The following is a 17,124-nucleotide window of genomic DNA, read 5'->3' on the forward strand; positions in this document are numbered from 1 at the left end:
CAGATTGGTTAAGAATAAATAAAATGTAAATAGTGCTGAAAATAATTCCATTAGCTAGTTTTATTATAGTCAGTAATACCCTCTCTTGAAATTAATTTACACCTTAGAACTTCTCAACTGCATAGTGCCTTTACTCTTATGCTGGTTTTTGGTCTCCTCCTTGTCACAGGGTCAAGGAGCCAGGTTGAACCTGGAAAAGTCTTGGAGAACACATTTTGAGATAATAGGCATAAGTCTGAAGTGGGAAGGCCAATCCCATCTTCAGAGTTTGCATCTCAGTGAGCTCAAACAGCACGTGACAATTTACCAATATAATTAATATTATGCTGACATTATAACTAGAAAGCACTCAGGGAATGATGGGGCAGGAACATAAGCAAAAATAGAGCATCTGAGTATCAGAGAGGGAAATAACTCTATTTCAGAGAAACACAGGCTTAGAATCACAATGTAGAAAGGGGAGGAGTTAAGGCCAGTAGAGATGGCATCTCAAGCCTCTCATTCAAGTAGACTATGACTTTTTACCTCTCCTTGTTGTCACTATGTGTTGGTAGCAGCTTGTCTCTTGTAAGGTTTTGGCCCTGGAGTACGGCAAATCTTCATCTGCTTCACAGGTCTAGTCATCACAAAGTGTCAGCTCCCTTTGCACCTTGAAGGGAAATGGCTAGAAAAACTTTAAGTTCCCTTTAGAAACTAGCAAATATACCATGTAAAACAGTAGGAATTTAAAATAGTAATTTTTAGAAATTAGGAAATACCATATAAAAGATGTTAAAATCCAAAATAATTCCTTTAATATTACCAGATAAAGATGTCATGCAAACAATGTCAAAACCTAAAAATAATTCCTTTTAAAAAATCCATAAATATGTCAAACAAAGTGAAAACTTGAAACAATTATCTTTAAAAAACAGTAAATATACCATAGAAGAAGTTAAAATGCAAAGTAATCCCCTTTAGAAACAGGCCCTAAACCATGTTAAAATGTAAACTCCCATTGTGTAGATCTGACATTATTCCCTTAGTTTGAACTAGAAATGCATTTGTTTATTTTATGACATCATCAATAAACATAAACAAAAATAAATTACAAGGGAATCCTAGGCACCCCTGGTACCGGTAGATTAGGCTTGATATTAAAGAAAGTACCCTCAGATTATGTATGTGACCCAAATAGAAAAGCAAATCGAAGGAAAGGAAACTCACAAGGGCAGCAGAAGGAACAGGGCATATAAATCAGTGTTCGTTGGTCTGAAAGCATATGACTTGCCTGAGCAGTGTCTATGACCTTTTGTGTATAGTGAAATTTAAAATGGTTAGGTCTAGTTAGAAAAGTAGGCGCCTGAGTACCAGTTGCTTGATGCCTAAGAGGGCCTAAGATCAAAGTTTGAGCCCCTTTGTCAGAGAAAAAGTTTAGGAGAAAAAAAGGTTTTTAAAACGTTTTTCCTTTGTCAATGGAGCAAGCCGCCTGAAATTCTTTAAATGTTCAGCAAAGTTGCCCAGCTGGTTTTAGGCTAGTTGGGTCAAAATGGAGAGAAAGGGTCCCCTAAAGGGTTTTTAGCCAAATCTATAAGAGAATTTAAGAGTGGGCCCAGCTGGAAACTTATCATTTCATTAGAATGTTAAAGAAAAATTTTCCAGGGCAGGCGAGCTGGCAATCTTGGCTCTTGGCAGCTGCCTGGAGGGGGTGAATAGCGGGAAGGAAAAAAAAAGCCTTGGGATCATGCAGGTTTAAAACATGCATGTGAGGTCAGACAGGAGGTGGGTTGGCAGGCAGGCACACAGCAGGGAGTAGAAAGCTTTAGTATGGGAGGGGGAGAGAAGGGAGAAGGATACAGAGCATTTGTATGTGTTGGATTGAACGGTATCAGAAATCATCCCGAGTAAAGTGAGGAGGAAAGGCAGTGGAAGAGGACAAAGACAGGAAAAAGGATGGAAGACAGCAGACCTTGCAGGCCCATGGCAAAGGAGGGGGGCAGGGGGCAAGATGCCAGTGGTGAGCGGCCAGTGGGGGAACCGAGATAGGGAACGGATGAAGCAGGTGGGTCACAGAGACCACAGTGCTGTCCAGGAGTGGTGAAAATCAATGGGAAAGGAGATCAAAAGAAGTAGGCAAGGCAGAGTGTTTACAGTGAAGAGATCCAGAAAGAGGTGAAAGCAAAGCAGAGGGCTGGGGAGAGGAGAAGAGAGAAAAGAAGTGTACCTGAAAGCCAAGTTAGTGGCATTGGAGAAGTCCAGGCGGGTCCCTTGAAGTAAGAACCGGGTTTTGGCACCATCTGATAGGTAAAAAATTGGCAAAGAACGAGCGAATGGATGATAAGGCACCGAGGCACAGCTAAAACTCCATCAAAATAGGGCTTATTAGCAAAGGAACACATGGGACAGATTCCCTTCTGGGCATGGAAAATGTCTGCCCAGGTCTTGAGCTGGGGTCTTTTAAAAAGGGAGACTTCTGCTTCCTGCAGAAGGCAGGAAGATGTATTTTTTTCAAAGTTGTGGGGGGAGTGGGAGAGCAGACTGTTAAAACCTGTCTTCTTTAGAGATCAAAGGGGAAGCCTGCTGTGTTGACCAAACAGTGGAGAAAAGTCTGCTTCTCTTGACTTCAGAGACCAGCGTGCTTATCAGCTAGGTTCCCTTTTCTCAGGAGCTTGAGAAGTCCTTGGGATCCTGTTGGTGAGGGGGCAGGGCTATCTGAACCTTAACAGATGGTTGTTAGTCACCATGTGGGTGCTAGGAACTGAACCCTGGGGCCTATGCAAGCGCAGCCAGTGCTCTTAACTGCTGAGCCATATCTCCAGCCCCTCTTTTAAATTCTTTTCATCACAATTATTTTTTGTCATTTTGAGACAGGGTCTCCCTGTAGCCCCAGCTGGCCTGGAACTCACTATATAGACCAGGCTGGCCTTGGACTCACAGAGATCCGCCTGAGTGCTGGGATTAAAGGTGTGTGCCACCATGCCTGGTATCATCACAATTTTATGTACATAAATCTCTTTTCTGACCATGACATCATTTTTTTGTTTTGGGTTTTTTTTTTTTTTCCAGTCTTGGTAATAAAAATTTATTGAGAATTCCTGGGGTGGTGGTTCTCTCCTCCCACTCTGAGGGAAGGAACAACATTGTAGGCAATTACTGAGAAATCACACATTGACCCAGCCTCCTGGGCCAATACAGGGAGGAGGAAAGCCATTCTCTCCAAAAGGGTTGGTCTTTAGTCTTCTTTAATTCAAGAGGGCAAGTGCTGAGGGACCATCACATGATACTGGGGTTGGGAGGATGTGCAGAGATTCCCCTCATCCTGCTGGATCCTCAAAAACTGGAGAAACCCATCCACTTCCTCTCTGTGGGTGGAGTTTCTGATGATCACATTCATTTCTTACCCTTGATGAGGCTGTCACTTCCCCGGGTAAAGCTTTCATCCTGGAGATTCAGCACAAGGTTGTGGGCTGTGAGATAGATGTGGTTCTGTGATGTGGCGATCCTCTTGGAGATGTTTTGGGCAGCCCCTGCATCTTTTGGTGCTTGATGTAGCTGGGATTCTTGCTGAGGGCTTCTCCAAGGTAAGCAGGACAGAGTTAAGGGTCCACACAGGCCAGGCCCCACCTGTCACAACATTCTTATGACTCCCCCACCAAAGTCCTCTGGGCTCAGATGCAAGGTTTTGTTCACATAGCTCAAGCCTAGCCACACTTTGGCCACCCCCTCTGGGCCTCCCTGCAGGGTGCTGCCAGGAACTGCCATGACAGCAGACATGAAGTCAAGGCCAGTTATTTTTGTTTTGAGATAGGATCTCCCTGTAGCCCCAGCTGGCCTGGAACCTGCTATGTAGGCCAGGCCAGCCTTGAACTCAAAGAGATCTGCCTGCCTCTGCCTCCTGAGTGCTGGGATTAAAGGTGTGCGCTACTCATGACATCTTTTTTTTTTTTTTTTAATGTGTATGAGTGTACCGCCTGCATGTATGTGAGTACACCCATGTCGTGCAATGCCACGGAGGTCTTCGGGTTCCCCTGGAACTGGAGTTAAGGACGGTTCATAGCTGCCATGTGGGTGCTGGGAATTGAACCTGGGTCTTCTGCAAGAGCAGTTAGTGCTCTTAACTGCTGAGCTCTCTCTCCAGCCCCATGACATCCTTTTTATAATTGTTGTTGGCATATCTTAATTTCCCATCAGATCAGAACTCAAACTCCAGGAACTCATGGCCAGGTAGTAACACAGGTAAAAGTGCTCTCCAATACTTTCATGAGACAATCAAGATGGAACTGCAGGAACAGATCACACTTTTTTTTTTTTTAATTTTAATTTTTTTGATTTTTTTGTTTTTTTTTTTGGTCTTTTTGAGACAGGGTCTCCCTGTAGCCACAGCTGGCCTGGTTCTCACTATGTAGACCAGGCTGGCCTTGAATTCACAGAGATCCACTTACCTCTGCCTCCCAAGTGCTGGGATTAAATGCCTGCGCCACCACACTTGGCCACTCTATTTTTATGTATGGGTATACAGATTTTATTTTTACGTATGGGTGTATTGCCTGCATCTTTGTAAGTGCACCTGTGTCCTGTAAGGCCCACAGTCAGAAGAGGGCATTGGATCCTCTAGAACTGGAGTTACATATGGAGTTTGTTAGCGGCTATGTTAGGAATGGAATCTGGGTCCTCTGCAAGAGTAGTCAGTGCTTTTAACTGCCAACCTTTCTCTCCAGACTCCCCACCTTTTTATTTTTTGAGATAGGTTTTCACTGTGTAGCCCAGGTTGATGCTGAACTTGCTATGTAGACCAGGCTGGCCTTGAACTCACAGAGATCCACCCACCTCTGCCTCTTGAGTTCTGGGATCAAAGGCTGCATATGCCACCATACCCAGCCTGAAGATGTTCTTGGCAAGCCAGGCAACTCTCTGATTTTGTGTTCTGGGCCAGAGTCTTGCACTGTAGCCCAGGGTAGCCTTGAATTCTTCCTTTACCTACCTCAACCTCCAGAGCCTACCTCAACCTCCAGAGTGCTGGGATCCCAGGTGTACCCATCATGCCCTGCCTTGTTTCTGCTTCTTTTATCCAGGCCCTTCTGGGTCTATAAAACCCAGTTAATTTGCTCAGACCTTTGAAACCTATCTTATGTAGACAAGGCTCACTCGGAGTCCTAGAGGCTAGGTAAGGCTGGAAGGACCCTCCCTGGGGCTTGGTAGGGAGTGCACACAGGCGCACACGTGCACATACACACACAGCTGCACACACCCAGGTTTCTAGGACAAAGTGCAGGAAAATAAGCCGATTAAAATCTTTAAGCTTCATTATTTTAATTCTGCCCTCTGACTTCTGGCTGGCCTTTCTCAGAATTTCTACTGGTTACAAAGCTATGTTTTTTTGTGAAAGAAATTTATTGGGGCCATGACTGTCACCCAGGAAGAAGGAAGCCCTGGGTTAACCGGAGTGTGGTGATGCATGCCTGACACCCCAGCACTTGGGAGGTAGAGGCAGGAAGATCAGGAGTTCAAGGTCATCCTCAGCTACATAGGGAGTTGGAGTCTAGTCTGGGCTATACGAGACCAGGCCGGCCTCCATCTTACAGAGGTCTGCCTGCCTCTGCCTTCCAAGTGCAAGAATTAAAGGTATGCACCACCATGCCCAGCTCTATTTTTTTTGAGACAGGTCTGTCATGTGGCATGGGGATGTGGTTTCCTTTCGGGGTGGTGGAATAGTCTAGAACTAGATAGAGACAAGGCTTGCTTGGTCTTGTGCTTACACCTGCTGAAATGACACTTTACCTGGGTGTGTTGAGGTGTCATTAAAACAGAAGTTAGGAACATTCTGGGCCTCTCATCCCCCTACTTCTTGTGATAGAGCCTCAGTAGGTGCAGGCACCCCCTGCTGGTCATATGGCTCCCAGCACCTGCTACCTGAGAGCAGTCAGCTGAAAAGCAGGATCCAATTCACCTGGTCTTTCCCACACACCAGGAGTCCTCAGGAGTCACCCTGTCAAATGAGGGAAGGTAAGCCTCTGTGCTTGCACTTGGGGGCAGGGGGATGATGGCAAGCCATGTGTGCATCCTTCCCTCCCCTCTTCCTGGCCTCTGTCACCTTGCATGGTACCTGGCCAGGGGCTGTGGCCTTCAGACACATCATGCTATCTGTGAGGCTAACGATGCAGAAGTGGCTGTCACGCATGTGTCCAGCATGTGCAGATCCCACTTCCACAGCCTCAGGGTTGGGTGTCCATCCTGGCCTGTCAGTCCCCAGCCCAAAGTGCTGCAGTGGGCATTTTGGCTGGCTGTAGAGCAGTGCAGGTTGTTCTTGTAGTTGGGGTTGTCGCCGGGGTATGGAATGGCTGCGCTGATGTGGAAGGTGAGGCCCGAGTCCCAGGGTCATGCAGGCCCAGAACTAATTTCATTCAGCTAAGTGACTTTGGTTCAGTGACTGTACCAGCGTCCCTCCATTCCCCACACCCAGCCAGCCCTGGGAAGGTCTTTCCTGTCCTCTTCTGGGGAGACTCTTGGCTCTCTCTCCTATGCAGTGACTCTCTCCAAACTACACAGAAACAATCTCTTCCCACAGCACCCAGGGCTGGGTGGGGGCGCCCTTGTGGCTGTCTGGGAAAACTTCATGTAAACACCTCGATAAGATTAAGCCATGCCTGAAGCTAGCCTACTATGGGACTTTTGGGGTTACATGAGTCAACAAAAAAATTTTTTTGGTCTTTTTGAGACAGGGTCTTGCTGTAGCTCCAGCTTGTCTGGAACTATGTAGACCAAGCTGGTCTTTAACTCATGAGGTCCACCTGCTTCTGCTTCCCTGGTGCTGGGGTTAAGGACATGCTCGGCTTAAAAGTCAACAATCTTTTTGTTGCTTTGAGTTTTATATTTTATTGATTGACAGAAGTTCTGGTTGTGTAGCCCTGACTGGCCTCAATCTCACAAAGACTCACTTGCTTCTGCCTTCCAAATGCTGGGTAAACCACCATGTTCACCTGGTTCTCCTGGCAGGTTGATGGTGCTAGTTCTGCTCATTGGCTGGCCAGCTTTTGGTAGCCATAGGTGACACAGACTGCATAGTGTCATAAGGGGTCTGGATGGAAGGAGGATGACTTTCCTGTACCATAAGCCCTCAGTCAACCATCACACAGTCTATGCAGCCCCCAAAGAGAAAGGAAAATGTGCTGGATTAGGTCCTGGGGCCCCACACTGATGGAGATGGGGACGTGGGGGCTCAGAAGTGAGGAGCAGGGTGGGGTACTCACAGCCCAAAAAGGCAGTGAGCAGCAGTGAACACCCACTGAGGGTGCACAAGGTTATCCCTGCATACGTGGGACCCTGCTTTCTGCACTGAAGCCATATACACTTTAGAATGGAAGGTCACCTTAGGACCTCCAGGGATTTGAGTCTCAAATATGCTGCCTGCCAGAGAGCAGACAGGCAGTTAAGGGCTGAAGCAACCTCCTCATGCCCACAGTCCCCTGACAGATTTTTTTTTTTTTTTTTGGTCTTTTTGAAACTGGGTCTCCCTGTAGCCCCAGCTGTCCTGAAACTCACTATGTAGACCAGGCTGTCCTGGAACTCAGAGATCGGCCTGCCTCTGCCTCCTGAGTGCTGGGACTAGGTGTGTGCCACCACACCCAGCAGATCTTTGCTTTTTCTAAATATTTTATTATTTTTATTTTATGTGTATGAGTGTATTGCCTGCAGGTATGTTGAGTGCACTGGTGCATTCAATACCATGGTCAGAAGAGGGTGTTGAATACCCCTGGAACTGGAGTTAGGACGGTTCATAGCTGCCATGTGGGTGCTGGGAATCAAACCCGGGTCCTCTGCAAGAGCAGTCAGTGCTCTTAACTGCTGAGCCATTTCTCCAGCCCCCAGATCTGCTCTCTTAAGTCCCTCATGTACCTGTCTCGGGCCCCACCAGGCCCTGCTGCCCAGTCAAGGAGAGGGCTGGAGAGATGCTCAGTATGGCACCATTTCGCTTTGAAGCGATAAAGCCAAGCAGTACATTTGAATGGCCGTGCAGCTGTTCCCTGTCGAGGCCCCTTCCTGTCTGAATCTCTAAGAATTTATTTTTTGTTTTTTTCTGCATGTGAGTGCACCTCCTGTGCAATGCCATTGTAGGCCAGAAGAGGGCACTGGAATTCCTGGAACTGGGGTTGTGGGTTGTTAATCACCATGTAGATGCTGGGAACTGAGCCTGGGTCCTCTGCAAGAGCAGCCAGTGCTCTTAACCACTGAGCTGGCTCCCTGGCTCCCCAGCTAGCCAAATTTATGTTGGGTTCCAGGACTGAAATAGAGGAGGTTGGTGTCCGAAGTGAGGCTGGAACTGTAGCTTATAACTCAGTACACAGAGATTGCACAACACACCTCATAGACTGGGTAAGGTGGCGTACTCCTGTCATCCCAGTACCCTAGAGCTGGAGGCAGAAGGATCGAGTTCAGGGTCAGCCTCAGCTATACAGCATTTGGAGCCAGCCTGGGTTACATGAAAATGAAATCATGTTTTTTTTATTTTTTTTATTTTTTAAGGGGGGGGCAGCTGGAGAGCAAGCTCAATGATTAAGAGCACTGGCTGCTCTTGCAAAGGACCTGGGTTCAGTTCCCAGCACCCACATGATGGCTAACAACCATCTGTAACTCCAGTTCCAGGGAATCTGATACACTCTTCTGGTCTCCACAGGCATTGCAGGACACGGGTGTACTTACACACATGCAGGCAGTACACAGAGCTTGAAGTGGGCCTGGAGAGATGGCTCAGCTGCTAAAAGGCCTTGCTGGACAATCATTAGTTCAGATCCCAGAACCCAGGTAACAAGCTGGGTCTATCACACCTGTCACTCCTGCTTCAAAGGCAGAGATAGGTGGGTGGCTGGGGTTTGCTGGTGTCCAGCTGAGGTGATGTGAACCCCATTCAGGGAAAGACCCTGCTCAAAGAAACAGGCAGAGAATGCTAGAATAGCAGCACCCTCTTGTGGCCTCCACATACATCTAAGGTGCCCACAGACCCACACGTACATACCCTGGGGTCATCCCCAGTATACAGGAACCCTGCAGTGTAGACACTGGTAACCCCAGCACTCAGGACTGGCTTCTAGGCCAGCTTGGATCACCACAGAGACAATGCAGCAGGCCATGGTCAGGTTGCAGCTCCCTGCTGCTACTGTCTTGGGGGTCCACCCAGGTGGCAGTCCACAGTCCTCCGGCCACAGGTACTGGTCAGGGTCAAGAGGATTCTGAGCCTCTAGAGCCCAGGATACCTGGAGTGCAATGTCTGTTGGGAAAGCTGGTCCTGGTGAGTACAAGCCAGAGGGTGCTGGGCTGGTGCAGGTGATCTGCAGGCAGCAGGCAGAAGTGGGATGCCTCTTGACCCAGGACCCTCAAGACCCACTCTAAGGCCCCTGGAGACCTGGAGCTGCTGCTGAAGATCAAGGAAATGAAGTTGCAGCTTCCTGGTGCGCAGCGACATGGTGTCCTGGCTACCTCTCCCAGCTTTTCACAAAGCCACTTTATTGGGTTTCACACACGCCAAAGCAGAGAGGACACAATGCAGATGGCCTCGGGTTCCAGGTCTCCTCAAGCAGAGTGGGTGTCTACCCACCCCACGGCTTCCCCGAAGCCAAGGTAAACCCACGGGGACATGGCTGGGACCTCATGTGAGGTAGTGTCGCCTGAGGCCCACACAGGTCCTGCTGAGGTAAAATTTGTAAGTTTATTTCAGGGCCGCAGGTCAGGACTCCTCAGTGCCCGAGTCATCGTCGTCCCCAAAGCAGCTGTCGGCCTCCTCTACCTCACCATCCTCATAGTAGTCGTCATAGAAGAGGTCCGAGCCCTCGTCAGACGCTGGTGCCTTGGTTTGCACGCAGTACTCAGCCAGCGTGGTGGGCACCTTGACGCCATCACGCTCAGCATCCACCTTGGTCCCCAGGACCTGCTTCCTGGGGGAACAGGGCGGGTGAGCGTGTGGTCAGACTTGCTGGGACCCAGAGGGAGGATAGGGAGCCAGAACAGAACCACCAATGCTGCCACTCCCAGGTTTCACGATCAGATCCAAAGCAGGCAGAGGTGCAGGCCTGTCACCTGGCACTTGGAGGCAGAAGCAGGAGGATGGCTGTGAGTTCTGGGCTAGCCTGGGCTACATAGTAACACTTACCTGAAAACAAAAAAATCAGTGGGCCTGGTGGGCAAAGAACTCACTTTGTGAGGATCCTGGCAACTCAAAAAAATGACAGGCACCAGACGTGCTGCATGAATGCAGATTGGGGGATCCCGGAGTTGCTGGTACCTCTCTAGCCTGCCTTCAGGTTCAGGGAGGCCTTGTCTTAAGGGGACAGGGTAGGTGACAGAGCAGGACACCTCATCCTCCCTGGTGTCTGAGCACCCCACATGTGCACATACGAGCACCTATAGCAGGCACCACATGAGAGTAACACCCCCACTGCAGCCTGTAACTGCTGCACTCAAACAAAGGGAGTCTGGGGGCGGTAGACAGGCTTGCAGCTGAGGTCTTCAAGTAGGAAGTGGTGGCTCCACACTGGACCCACAAAGAGCAGGGGCTCCTCTCACAGTAGTGGGGGGGTCTTAAGAAAACAGGCCATGGAAGGGGCCTTGGGTGCCTGAGCTGCCAGGCCACAAGCTGCTCAGGGTGAAGGTCCTGTGGATCCCATGGAATGAACTGAGCACAGCGGTCGTGGGTTCCCCAAAGAGACCAGAGACCCTCAGGGAGGAGCTGGCAAGGATTCAGAGGTATCCATGACTGTCTTCACTGGCCCTTCCACATATTGTGAGGTGGTAGGTGCTGGCCAGGGCAAGTAGGTATTCCTGTCCAGGTCCCTGCAGACCAGGGGAGCTGTCCAGCAGGGACACAGGGGTGTGGCCCAGACACATGCTCTGAGGAAGCTGCAGGAGCAGATGTATCCTGCAGTCCCCACATGGCCTGCAAGTGGCTCATGGGTTCAGAGAGTAAAAATAGCCCAGGCTTCTGCTTGCTTTGGGACAGGGATACAGGTGGGAGCAGCCAGAGAGAATGGGGCCAAGAGCTGCCATGTGGGGCAGGAACCTGCAGCACTGGCCAGATCTACAGCCTTTAAGGGCACCAGGACCCAGGTGAAGTGTGTGCCAGTGCCTCAGGGTGCCAGGTGCAGACGGGGTCCTCTCAGATGCTCTCCCAGCCTGGTGGGCACAACAGGTGCCACCTATCAGCCTGACAAAGGGTTGTGTGTGTGCCCACCACAGTTTTGAGCTTAAAACATTAGAGTATGTCATACATACTCTAGAAAGAAAGCACAACAGAAAAAAGGCCACAGTTGGGTGGCCCGTGGCTTTAATCCCAGCATTTAGAAGGCAGAGGCAGGTGGAGCTCTGCGAGACTGAGGCCAATCTAGTCTACATAGGGAGTTCCGGGACGACTGAGGTTACAAGGTGGTCAGGTCTCAAAAAAATAAAATAAATTAAAAAAAAAATTAAATTAAAAACAGGCAGGCCACAACTGAAGGCCAGGAAACTGTGGTTCTCAGTGACAGGGTCTACTGGTGGGAGCAGCTGTTCCTGCCTGTCCCTGAGTCTTCACATTTACACACATGGAAACACCAAGGGACTGTCTAGAAACCCCAAAGCGCAGCAGCCTGACAGCTTGGGAGCCAAGAGTTCATGCACAAGAGGGAGCAGGAGGACTGTGTACTCCAGGCCAGCCTGTCTCCAGAGGACCCGAGTTCGATTCCCAGCACCCACATGGAGGCTAAGAACCATCCTTAACTCCAGTTCCAGGGAAATCTAATGACCTCTTTTGACCCCTGAGGCATTTGAGAGGGGCTGGAGAGATGGCTCGGTGGTTAAGAGCACTGGCTGCTCTTGCAGAGGACCTGGGTTCAGTTCCAAGGACCCACACAATGCTAACAACCATCCTTAAGCGTCATCCGATGCTCTCTTCTGGTCTCCATGGGCATTACATGCACAGGAGCACTTAACATGCAAGCAAAACACTGACACACAGAGAATAAAAATAGTAATAATCGCTGGGCGTGGTGGCGCATGCCTTTAATCCCAGCACTTGGGAGGCAGAAGCAGGTGGATCTCTGTGAGTCCGGGGCCAGCCTGGTCTATACAGCGAGTTCCAGGTCAGTTGGGGCTACAGGGAGACCCTGTCTCAAAAAGACCAAAAAAAAAAAAAAAGTAATACTCACAGTGGTGCCACATGCCTTTAATCCCACACTTGGGAGGCAGAGGCAGGCAGATCTCTGTGAGTTCCAGGCCAGCTGGGGCTACAGGAAACCCTGTCTCCAGAGGACTCAAGTTCGATTTCCAGCACCCACATGGTGGCTAAGAACCATCCTTAACTCCAGTTCCAGGGGAATCCAATACTCTCTTCTGACCCCCGAGGCACTGCATGACATGGGTGCACTCACATACATGCAGGTAATACACTCATACAGATAACATAAAAAATAACAAATATTCATGGGACTGGAGAGATGGCTTGGCAGTTAAAAACACTGGTTGTTCTTGCAGAAGACCCGGGTTCAAATCCCAGCACCCACATGGCAGCTAACAACTGTCTGTAACTCCAGTCCCAGGGGATCCTACAGCCTCTTCGGACCTCCTTGGGCATTGCACAACACGGGTGCATTTACCTACATGCAGGCAATACACACATACACATAAAATAAAAACTTTTTAAAAATGTATTTTTTTAAAAAGCAGAGAAAAGAGAGGGAGGGAAGGAGGGAAAACAGGGTGCCATGGTGAACCTCAAGAGGCCCTGTGGGGATCTGATGTGTGACTGTGATGGGGACTATGTCTCCACAGTGCAGGGTCCTTGGACCTTGAGGTCACAGGAGTCTCATCCTGCCTAACCAACACTCCCCACGCCTACAGAAGCAGGTGATTTATGCAGTGGCTAGAGACATGCACCTGTTCAGAGGGGCTAGATGAACCCAGGGCCTCCAAGTGCTGGGCCAGCACTGACCAGCACCAGCCAGCCCCATGTAAGCTGAGTCTTGCCTGCCTTCTGCAGGACAAACCAGGTAATGCCTGTGTCTGCACCATGTGTTCCCAGTGGTGGCCATGGCCTGCTCAGCTACCTCAGGATTAACAGGCCCCCGTGAGCATTTGGTCACCATGCATGCAGATGGGCGCCTGTGCTCCTGGGTCAGTGCTGTGAAAGATGCCAGGTGTAGTGGTGCATGCCAGTCATCCAGGCAGAGAGGAAATACGCAGGACTGGCAAGGCCAGCCTTGGCTACAGACAAAGTTCTAGGTCAGCCTTGGCTAGATGAGGCCCTGTTTCAGAAAACACACACAAACGAGGAGTAGACATGCTCATCCAGGAGGGCCAGCTCTGAAAAAACACCAAACGCAAAAACTGGCCAATAACTCCTGCTGACAAGTGACAATGGGCAGAGATGAGATGTGAGAGGGACCACAGCGCAGGTCCCTAGGAACCCCTTTCCTGCATCACCAGAACTCCCCAGGCAGGACAGGCCCCTGAGCTCAGTCAGGATAACACATGTGACATTTAGCCAGCAAATGGGAAAGATGCCACTTGGAGATGCATGGAAACCTAATGACAGAGCTGAGTGACAAGCCAAGGAAAGAGGACAGGGGCAATGGGTCAGCAAACCCTGCAGAGAGCCGGGACTGCAACCATCATAACAGCAGCCACCTTGAGGAGCAGCTGTTTTAGGGGACAGAGAAGACAGCTATGCTGAGCGGGGTCTGTGTCCTGGCCATGTTTGGGGCACGCTGTCACACTTGCGAAATATATGACTCTCTCACAAGACACATTACTCTTACACAAAATAGACTGCTCTGCAGTCCCCCGTTTCCAAGGCTGGGCTGGGCAGCTCACCGGATGATGTCTGTGTACTCTCGGTCTTTCCCCTTGCTCTCCTTCCACTTCCGGTACATCACCGAGGCATCCACATTGGCAGGCGAAAATGTGTTGGGCTCATTCAACAGGGAAATGACACTTAGGAGGATGGTCCTGTGGAGTATGGCCAGCTGAGTTCCAGCCACCGTCCCCACACGTGTGCTGGGGCCACACTGAGGCCATGCATGAGCAGGCTACCCCAGGACACAAGGAAGGAAGGGTTCGAGGTACAGGATGTCTCAGTCCCAGGGATGTTGATTTATACGTACCCCAGCACTGCGCCACCCTCCCACCCATGTCCCAAGGGCAGCCAAGACCCGAAGCACTCAGGCCTCACCTGACATTCTGTGTGGGGTTCCACCGCTCCGAGGGCAGCTCCCCACTCTGTGGGTCATCAACTGGGGGGTGGAGGATGGAGATGCAAACATCCCCTGTCTGGAGGAAAGTCAAGGGTTGGCCAGGGCCAGATGGAGCATGGGGGCGTGAGAAGGCATGTGCAGAAGTGCCTGTGCCTGCAGACATGTGGGTAGGTGTTTGGGGGCAGTGTACATGATTCTGTTACGTGGGAAAGGCATGTATGCAGGGTGCATAGTATGCAGGGCAGGCAGTGTGCAGAGTGTGTATTTGGGGCAGCCAGTTGTGCAGGGCCAACACGTGCAGCTCACCTCGTAGATGTTTGGGTGCCACATCTTGGTGAGGAACCGGAAGGCTGGTGGTGAGTATGGGTAGTCAATGGGGAACTTGAGGCGAGCCTGTGGGGGGCAGAAAACAGGGTGGCTCAGTGGGTGCTGGCCTGCAGGACCCCTGAGGCCGAGTGCTGCTGTCAGGGGCTGTGTGGGGGAAGGGCATGACGATGGGACGGGACAGGACAAGGAACAGCATCCACTATAGGCCACCCAGGCCCATTGAGACACCAATACTGGCACAGCCCAGTGTCTGGTCCAGTGTGGCTGCGGGGAACAGAGCTAGAAGCCCAAATAGCTGCAGGCTGCACCTCTAGGGCTTGGTGTCCACACTGATGGAGGACAGAGTGGTGTCCTACTGCTGTGGGTTGGTAAGCATGATGAGTCAGCAGACCAATGCTCCTAGGAAGACCTGGTCACTCACTCAAGTCTCCCACCAGCATTGCCTGTGGCCACAGATGGGGATGAAGCCACCTGCCTGGTTAGGCTGCCCCCGAGACCTGCTGTCCCTCAGACTCTCTCTGCAGAAGGAAGGCAGGCCCAACACTTACCTGTCCTGGGAATTGAAACTCTGAGGGGTGTAGGACAGGGCTCCCCTGGACAAGAGGGCACTTGGGGGAACGGGCTTGTGGTCTCAGAGCTAGACAGGGACTGGAGTTTGAGAACCTGTCTGGTGGTTCCCCAAGACTTCAAAGTACCCAAGACCTAGTGCTGGGTTCCCATGTCTGGACCCTCAGAATGTCACAAAGGCCCAATGAGGGCATGCAACTTGCTTAAGGGCACTCCAGTTCTCTGCTGGAGTGTGCAGGGCTCATGAAGAAGCATGGGGCTGGACCACTGAGGATGCCCTGGTACCTCACAACACCATTCTCAGAAGGTCTCCTCATGTTTCAGACACCCACCCCCTAGATGGGAGGGTCCCACACTGGCTTCCTGCAGAGCCTGCACCAGACACCTCCAGAGTCAAGCCAGCCTTTGGTTCTGCCCACAGTCCTCTGAGGGTGGGTAGCAGACAGACTGGAGACTTTCCTTCCAGATGGTGCCCCATCTGCAGTCCTGGGGAACTTGGCTGTCCACACTCCTTGCACACCCTCCAGCTCTTAGCCAGCTACCTCCAAACACACAAAATCCTAGCTGCAGGTGTGAGGGCGGGTCCCCAAGTGTGCCTACCACTACCTCCTATTCTGTACCCAGCAACCCCAATTCTAGAACCACCTGGCAGGGAGGGGGTGGGGGAGCCTGCTTCTTTTCTAGTTACTGGGCGAGTGGGGCAAGAACAGCACCCTCGGATGCTAACCCAACACAGAAATCAGGGCAGTCCCACCTATGGGCCCGGGCTGGCTGGGGTTTGCGTATCCAGCATATCCTGCATTGTCCCTTTGGGACAAGACCCTGCCTGTTCTAGTCCACAGAATGGAGAGTGACAGGTGACCCTGATGTGAGGGACAGATACAGTGTGGGGAGAGCCCCAGGCTCCTAAGGAAAACGTGGTGCATCTGGCTTTAAGCCACCAGAGGGCAGAAGATGAGGTCCCCTCACAGGGCCACCTGCTCAGGGGGCCTGAGGAAGGCTGGCTGAGACAGTGCAGAACACCCCCCCTCTACAGGACCATTGGCAGGGGCCTGGGGTGTGGCTGCGCGATCAGGGTGTGTGGCCAGGTCTTATTCCTACTGTCCCCTTGTTACATAAAGCCTGGCTGGGCAGAGGTGGCTGCTGTCCAGGCAGGAGCAGCTGCCAACGCCCTGCAGGGCCTCCACTAGAACCTGAGCAGGTGGCCATCCAGGCTGTATGTCTATTCCCTGGGGACACACCGGCCAGCAGCTGCCACTCTAGACCTCTGTGTCCTGGCGTGTGGAACACCCTTTTTCTGGGGGCAGCCAGCTCTGGGGTTCCCCTTGTCTTTTTTTTTTTTTGGTCTTTTTGAGACAGGGTCTTCCTGTAGCCCCAGGTGTCCTGGCACTCACTATGTAGACCAGGCTGGCCTTGAACTCACAGAGATCCACCTGCCTCTGCCTCCCAAGCACTGGGATTAAAGGCGTGAGTCACCATGTCTGGCCTCCCCTTGTCTTGATAGGACACCCCTTTCCTGGGAAAGCTGGCTCTGTAGACCTCTGTCTTGGGGTGTAAAACATACCTTTCTTGTGGCATACTCGTTCTGGGGTCCCCTTGGCTTGAGGTGAGAGACACCCCATTCCTGGGACATGCTTGCTCTGGGTACCCTTATCTTAGAGTGTAAGACAGCCCTGGGAGACCCTTCCCCAGGGTGACGTCAGCACGGGCCGAACAAAACAGGGAGGGGCGGGGCTGCGGGCACAGAGGGGAAACTGATGCCACCTCACCTTGAAGTAGCCGCCCTCGTAGTAGGTGTTGGGGGGCCCGAAGATGGCCACCTCCCAGTTGTACAGATCGCCCTCGTCCACCAACGTCACGCGGAAGCCCTCCACCGGTTCCTCCTGCAGCCCCTTCAGCTCTAGCAGCAGCGCCTTCTGCGAACTGGGCATCAGCGGCCGGGCCATGGCGGTGGCGGCGGCGGTGGATGGACCCGGGGCCGGGCTGAGGCGCGGGGCGGGCGCAAGCTCGCGGGACGGGCCGGGCCGCGCGCCGGCCG

General features: G+C 51.4%; 2 protein-coding genes and 1 non-coding gene across 4 annotated transcripts; all 3 read right to left on the reverse strand.

Annotated features, from left to right (window-relative positions):
* Positions 1-3,645: 3,645 nt before the first annotated feature.
* LOC115071055 lies at positions 3,646-3,855 on the reverse strand. The gene has a single exon (XR_003850157.1). It is a non-coding gene; the product is annotated as a small nucleolar RNA U89 (small nucleolar RNA).
* Positions 3,856-5,326: 1,471 nt separating this feature from the next.
* Positions 5,327-7,402, reverse strand: Gzmm (granzyme M; the record flags this gene model as incomplete). The annotated part of the gene is given in 4 exon segments (XM_029565506.1): positions 5,327-5,965; positions 6,071-6,130; positions 6,133-6,351; positions 7,226-7,402. Coding segments are annotated over 4 exon segments (522 nt in total), but the record flags the coding sequence as incomplete, so codon positions are not given.
* Positions 7,403-9,455: 2,053 nt separating this feature from the next.
* Cdc34 (cell division cycle 34) lies at positions 9,456-17,118 on the reverse strand. 2 transcript variants are annotated; one of them, XM_008837217.3, is made up of 5 exons: positions 16,856-17,118; positions 14,499-14,585; positions 14,171-14,268; positions 13,813-13,947; positions 9,456-9,901 (listed from the first exon to the last, which is right to left on the reverse strand). In XM_008837217.3, the coding sequence occupies exons 1-5, from the start codon at positions 17,030-17,032 to the stop codon at positions 9,754-9,756; spliced, it is 645 nt and encodes a 214-aa protein (XP_008835439.1). In that variant the 5' UTR covers positions 17,033-17,118; the 3' UTR covers positions 9,456-9,753. The 2 variants fall into 2 exon arrangements, with proteins under 2 accessions (XP_008835439.1, XP_008835438.1); XM_008837216.3 differs by having other exon boundaries at positions 9,456-9,905.
* Positions 17,119-17,124: the final 6 nt, after the last annotated feature.

Source organism: Nannospalax galili, unplaced genomic scaffold (assembly GCF_000622305.1).
Source record: "Nannospalax galili isolate Female #2095 unplaced genomic scaffold, S.galili_v1.0 scaffold77, whole genome shotgun sequence".
NCBI classification, from domain to species: Eukaryota; Metazoa; Chordata; class Mammalia; order Rodentia; family Spalacidae; genus Nannospalax; species Nannospalax galili.

Bases quoted from the DNA above. Each gene is read 5' to 3' on its own strand.
- Cdc34 (XM_008837216.3), bottom strand. From the start codon at position 17,032: ATGGCCCGGCCGCTGATGCCCAGTTCGCAGAAGGCGCTGCTGCTAGAG. The intron at 14,586-16,855 runs GTGAGGTGGCAT...TGCCCCCCACAG, and splicing joins ACGAGGGCGGCTACTTCAAG to GCTCGCCTCAAGTTCCCCAT. The intron at 13,948-14,170 runs GTGAGGCCTGAG...CATACTCCACAG, and splicing joins AACCCCACACAGAATGTCAG to GACCATCCTCCTAAGTGTCA.